At 30.6% G+C, this 6,000-nt stretch overlaps 1 protein-coding gene across 1 annotated transcript; it reads right to left on the bottom strand.

Moving 5' to 3' along the window:
• Positions 1 to 1,384: 1,384 nt before the first annotated feature.
• LOC141721594 (thaumatin-like protein 1) lies at positions 1,385 to 2,632 on the bottom strand. The gene is made up of 2 exons (XM_074524568.1): positions 2,478 to 2,632; positions 1,385 to 2,247 (listed from the first exon to the last, which is right to left on the bottom strand). The coding sequence occupies exons 1-2, from the start codon at positions 2,527 to 2,529 to the stop codon at positions 1,598 to 1,600; spliced, it is 702 nt and encodes a 233-aa protein (XP_074380669.1). The 5' UTR covers positions 2,530 to 2,632; the 3' UTR covers positions 1,385 to 1,597.
• Between the last annotated feature and the right edge of the window lie 3,368 nt (positions 2,633 to 6,000).

The following is a 6,000-nucleotide window of genomic DNA, read 5'->3' as shown; positions in this document are numbered from 1 at the left end:
TGGTGCTAAAAATATCAAAGTACCAATGTATCAAATATTGGTACTTACGTGACATAAATTAACTTCTATTCTCTATCAACTTTGTTTTTTTAACACAAATAGACTTCTATTCTTTGTAAATTTTATTTTCTTTTTAGTTAATGTTCATCCAATCATCTATTTACTTCATAAAATAAAAATAATTTTTAAACGATTTGTAAATTATATTAAAAATTTATTAAGTTATGTTAAATTAAGTAAAAATTACTTATATTTATTTTTAATTTTAGAAAAATTACAAACTACTAACACGAATTGACTTATATTCTCTGTAAACTTTATTTATTTATAAATTATATTAAAAAATTTGTTAAGTTATGTTAAATTAATTAAAATAACATATATTTATTTTTATTTTGAAAAACTACTAATTACAAAGTATAATTACAAAGTAAACTATTAACACGAATTGACTTCTATTCTCTGTAAACTTTATTTTATGTAGTATTATTTTAAAAATAATTAAGTAATAGTAAATGACTTTAGTAACATTTATTAACTTATCAACCGATAATTATTGATTTAATGATCGTATTTGTTATTGTCCATCACAACGTTTATATACATTTAATTAAAAAGACATATTTTAACAGTAACAAATTTATGCCAGTATTTAGATTATATTTAGTAATATTAAATTAAGTTTAATAACATCTATTTACTTTTAATTTGTAAATTAATTTTTATCGATAATTAAGTAATATTAAATAAACTATACTGAAAAGGCTAATTATAAGATAATTATCAAATTATATTAATTAATATTAAATTGTCTAAAGAACAGATATTTGGTGCATAAGATAGAGATATAATTCGTTTCAAAAATATAAAACTAATATGCTAGATTTTTTATATCAAGTTAAACTAGAATTATAGTGGAAAATTTCATAACTGATTCGATTCTTTTTAATTACATAACTATCTTTTATAATTACCAATTTAATATTTATTATTAATATATTAATTTTAATTCGTGTTTCGCACGAATTATGAATAATTCTCTACAAATATTAATTCGATATTTTTAGTTTCGTGTTTCGCACGGGTTATCAACTATCTATACTAATAAGCGAAACCATGTTTACGTCCCAAATCTTGGTACTCGCTAGAAAATTATGCAACTATTTTTAAAATTTTATGTAATAAAATCTCAACGGACAAAAATTAACTTTTACTCTCTGTAAATTTTATTACCCTTCAATTTTATTTGGTCAGTTTACTTTAAAATAATCGTATTAGTAAGTTAACATGTCAGATTTATATAAATAAATAATTAGGCGCATGCATAAATAGAATTATACGGTGAAATTTTAGAGTTACACTTAATTTCGATTCTTTAACTACATATTTTAAAAACATTTTATATATTATATTAGTATATATGAAATACAATTAAGTAAAACAAACAAACAATCTGGTAGGTACATGACCTTATTATTGTAGACATACTACATATATATATATCTACTTATTCAATGCTACTATCTTATTGTAAAAACTGAAATGAAAGCCATTTAGCATTTAGGCCATTCTGTATGTCAATTCTATTGACAAGTCTTCAAGGACAGAATGTGACTTTGTAGCTAGGACCAGTAGGGCAAGTGAAGGTGCTAGTCTTATCATCATAAGCATAACTATAAGCCTGAGGACACTTTTGCTCAAAGAAATTCGAGTACTTCGAATGTTGGCAAATATTCGGACTATTATATTCTCCGGTACAGCAATCTTGAGGTGTATTAAACGCGGTACAAGCACTCCTACATCCGATTGCATGACCATTTGTGTTTCTTACAGCAAGCTCTGCAGGACAATCGGCATTTATGTCAACACCACAGCTTGTTGATGGACAATCGGCTTCGGGTACTATACTAACTGGTAAGTTGAATCCATCGACATTGCTAACGTCGTAGAAATCTTTGCCTCCGTCGCCATTTAATGTGAATTCGACTAGTGTTACTGGTAGATTTCCACCAGCGCCAGCACATGGACCGCCTCCTTTGCCACACTCACCTGTTAGGCAGACGTCCGTACAGAATGTTCTAGCCCAAATTCTTCCTGACCATGGAGGTGGAATTACGATATTGTGTGAGGCTTGTGAAGCGAGTTCGAATCCGGTGGTTGATGGTTGTGATCCAGCACCGGTTAGTGCAGCTGGCCAGATTGTGTAAGGACAATTGTTTCTGATTATGAATGTAGCTGATTCACCTCCTGTAATTCAGATTATTAAAATTTATCAGAACTCTGATTTTTAATTATTTCGGAAACTACTCTAGACTCTGTCCTTGTGAGTAATTGTTATAATATAAATATCCAGTTTGACTTTCCTTTTAACACCTTACGTTTTCAGATGGATTGGTTAGTTAATAGTAATCGATAAACAGAATAATAAGTCACAAACAATATACGTATATTAATCAGGCGAAGGGGCAGAAACTTACCAAGCAACAGAATAGCAGCAACCGAGAGAGCAAAGAGAGTGTGTAGCACCATGTTATGGTGATTATTTATCGAGATGCAAGGATGAATGTGTTGTACTGGAATGAGACTATGAAGAAAAACAATGTAGGGTTTATATAGCCCTGAAATGCAATGGTTTTTGAAATTCTAGACATCACTGTAGTGCAAAATTAGGGCCAGAACAAGGAACTGTGAAATTTTTATGTAAATTATAAAGTAATTAATTAGTACATTTTAGTCGTGTAATCGGACAAAAAAAGAAAATATATCACCCCTACCAGAAAGTTCACACTCTTTTAAATATAAGAAAGCATTTGCAGACTTTAACCGGCTATACATGTTCAGAAAGAATGTAATATGCATATACATATAAGTTCTTGCCCTTTCAGAGTTGCAACGTGTACACAAATATACATATGCATTTCTCTTGCAGTTTTTAGCCTTTTTCTCATATATATCGAAATTTTCTTAATACACACCAAGAAACAGAGTCAGGTCAGTCTTCGGCGGAATTTGGGCGGTCAAATTTAAGCGGTTGTATTCATCCCATCGTAATTATCCAGTCAAATTTAGTTAAATACGACCGAACTCCTAAATTCGACTATCTTTATTACAACCGATTCGAAATCGGTCAAATATAGTTCAATTCGACCAAGCTAAATTTGACCAATTTTTTTCGGTCGAATTTAGTTTTTTTTCTTGTAGTGATTATATCATACTAATTCAGTATTACTTGTATACTATTTTTCCAGTCCCAATATGATTATCGGAGAATTTCGTAGAAGTGCAGAGTGTGATTATTTTCTAAAGTTGATTTTTCTACCGAAAATTTAAAATTACCAGTAGAACAAGAGCTCGTGACCAGAATGAGATTATTCAAATATTGAAGTATAGAATATTGTTTATATGAAATAATATTTTGTAATTTAGTATCCCAACTTGCGCATTATCCAAAATTGTAACGATATCTATTATACAAAACTCACTAAAACAGTTTAGAAGGACATATAACCGATTTGCACGTTTTTTCCAATCAAAATTTGGATAAATTTGTCCCGGCGGCTTAAACTTTTAAGTATACATAACTGCAAATTGCAGGCCAAGGATTTCTAGTAAGTTGTACTAGTTAAAGTATTGACTCATTCAGAGACAGATGATTGGTGAGAGAAGATAGTTTATAGTACTTGATCAGATTACAACTATGGAATTTGGTAGTTAGAGGACAGAAAAATTAGGCTAATCAAGGACTATACTTTTGGATACTGAAGAATCTGTCCATGACATTATGATAATGAAGCATTTCAGTTTCGACAAATCACTGTTCATCCAACACTGTGACTGATCAGTACAAGATTATCAAAGAAAATTGGCTGAAATGTTGGTTAATTATGAGAATGGCCTTTTAATGAAATTAAGGAATGAGCAGATTTGATCCTTTCCCTCCATATTTTTACCTTCAAATAAACAGCCATAATACATTTTATGTATTGGCACCAATGTCTTTGTCTTGTAGTTAGTAGAATGGTTATCAGCTGACTGAGATTTGTACCAGGGGTTAAGCATTAATATTGTAAGGGACCTCTATGTTGTCTTACACTAGGGACATAGTGGTATTTTGTAGAGGTTGTTAGGATTGATGTCTTGTATCCATACTATAAGGACATTAGCTTTAGTCTATTGATCCTCATCATGATCATTGTTATCTTGGCTTAATAAGAAACAGTTCCATGCTCTCAAGTGTTTTACTAAATAGTTATCATTTGCTATTTCAATATCTGTTTATATGGTATCAGAGCTAGCATTGATAACTACAATAGTAAAGAGTGTTTAAAGGTGAGATTTAAAGGTCTTGTTTGGTGGTCAAAAGTGTGTATCTCCTGAAGGTGTTGTCTACATCAAAGTAGCAGTGGTTGAGTTTTCTGGAGAAGCAAATGGCTACTAATAGACTATCATTTACAGATCTACAAAACCCCTTGTTTTTTCACCCTTCAGATGGGCCACAGTCTATTGTTATACCAAAGTTATAAGGTGTTGGGGATTACAGATCATGGAAAAGGTCTTTTGAAATTCAATTGTCTACAAAGAGAAAATTAGGGTTTGTTGATGGGTCGGTGACAAGAAACTCAACAGATGCAGTGGAGGCTATGCAGTGGGACACTTGTAACAATATGGTAATTTCTTGGATTCACAACAATATTTCTGAAAATATTAAATCATCTGTTCTTTTCATTAATACTGCATATGAAATCTGGAAACAACTTGAAAAAAGGTTCTTGTTAACTAATGGGTCCAGAAAGTACAAACTAAATAAAGATTTATTTAGTCTTAAACAAAACGGAATGAAGATAAGTGATTATTTTACAACCATGAGTGGGCTGTGGGAAGAAATAGAATCTATGAATATTCTCCCAACCATAACTACTATGACCCTTGAAATTAGCAAGTTGTTGAAGGCCATGGAAAATTTTAGAGAAGAATCAAAACTTTTCCAGTTCTTGAATGGACTGGATGAAACCTATGGAGCTCAGAGAAGTCAGCTCTTGATGATGTGTCCTTTACCCTCGGTGGAAACGGTTTGTGCATCAGTACAACAAGAAGAATCACAAAAGGAGATCCTATCTCAAACTGGCCTGGGAGAGTTTGATGTTATGGTCATGTATAGTAAAGGAGCTGGAGAAAAGATTCTGTAATGCAAGACCTGTGGAAGAAAAGGCCATACGAGTGATAGATGTTGGGAAACTACTGTTGGATTTTTAATCGCAGCGGGGCATGGTAAAACACTTTTTACACACATAAAATCCAAATAAAAGCATACAGATCATGAATAAAAATTCGAGGGATCGAATCTAACCTTTAAAATAATTCGGAGACAACGATCAGAGATTCTTAGCAGTTGCTCTTCAAGTGTGAAGCACTCCACCGGTATCCACCAAGAAAACGATGTTAAGGAGGAGGAAGGAGGTGGAGAGAATTGGGTTTTCCAAACTTTTTGGGTTTTGGGGTTCAATAAAAATAGGGTCTATAATAGTGTATTTATAGGCAAAATTTTCAGCTGAAATTTTCCCATAAATATTATTATTATTATCCCATTTATTATTCTCATTAATAATTAAAACACCTTTTAATTATTAATCCTTTTTCTAAACACTTTAGAAATAATTCTCTCTCTTGATTTAATTTCCAAAAATTAAATCCCTAATTAATAATATTAAGAACTTTTCTTAATTAATTTATAATCAATTAAATCTCATTTAATCAATTATTAAATTTACCGATTAATTATTTATTTCACAAATAAATAATTATTAGCCATTATTAATTAATTCCTCCACCATTAAATCATTCTCTTTTTATGATGTGACCTTGTAGGTTCAATATTAAGTTGGTAGTAGAAATAAATAATAATAAAACTATTTTATCATTATTTATATAAATTCTCTAATTTATTAAATATGATTAATTAATTAATCATATTTATTCTACATCGTGAGGGATACTTCTCAG

This window comes from Apium graveolens, chromosome 4, assembly GCF_009905375.1.
Source record: "Apium graveolens cultivar Ventura chromosome 4, ASM990537v1, whole genome shotgun sequence".
NCBI classification, from domain to species: Eukaryota; Viridiplantae; Streptophyta; class Magnoliopsida; order Apiales; family Apiaceae; genus Apium; species Apium graveolens.
The sequence above is the reverse complement of the archived record's forward strand: the minus strand, read 5'-3'. Positions and strand labels throughout refer to the sequence as shown.

What these genes read in the sequence shown, in the direction of transcription:
- LOC141721594 (XM_074524568.1), bottom strand. Translation starts at nt 2,529, where the DNA reads ATGGTGCTACACACTCTCTTTGCTCTCTCGGTTGCTGCTATTCTGTTG. An exon ending in TGCTGCTATTCTGTTGCTTG is followed by an intron (nt 2,248 to 2,477) that starts GTAAGTTTCTGC and finishes TCTGAATTACAG; the next exon opens with GAGGTGAATCAGCTACATTC.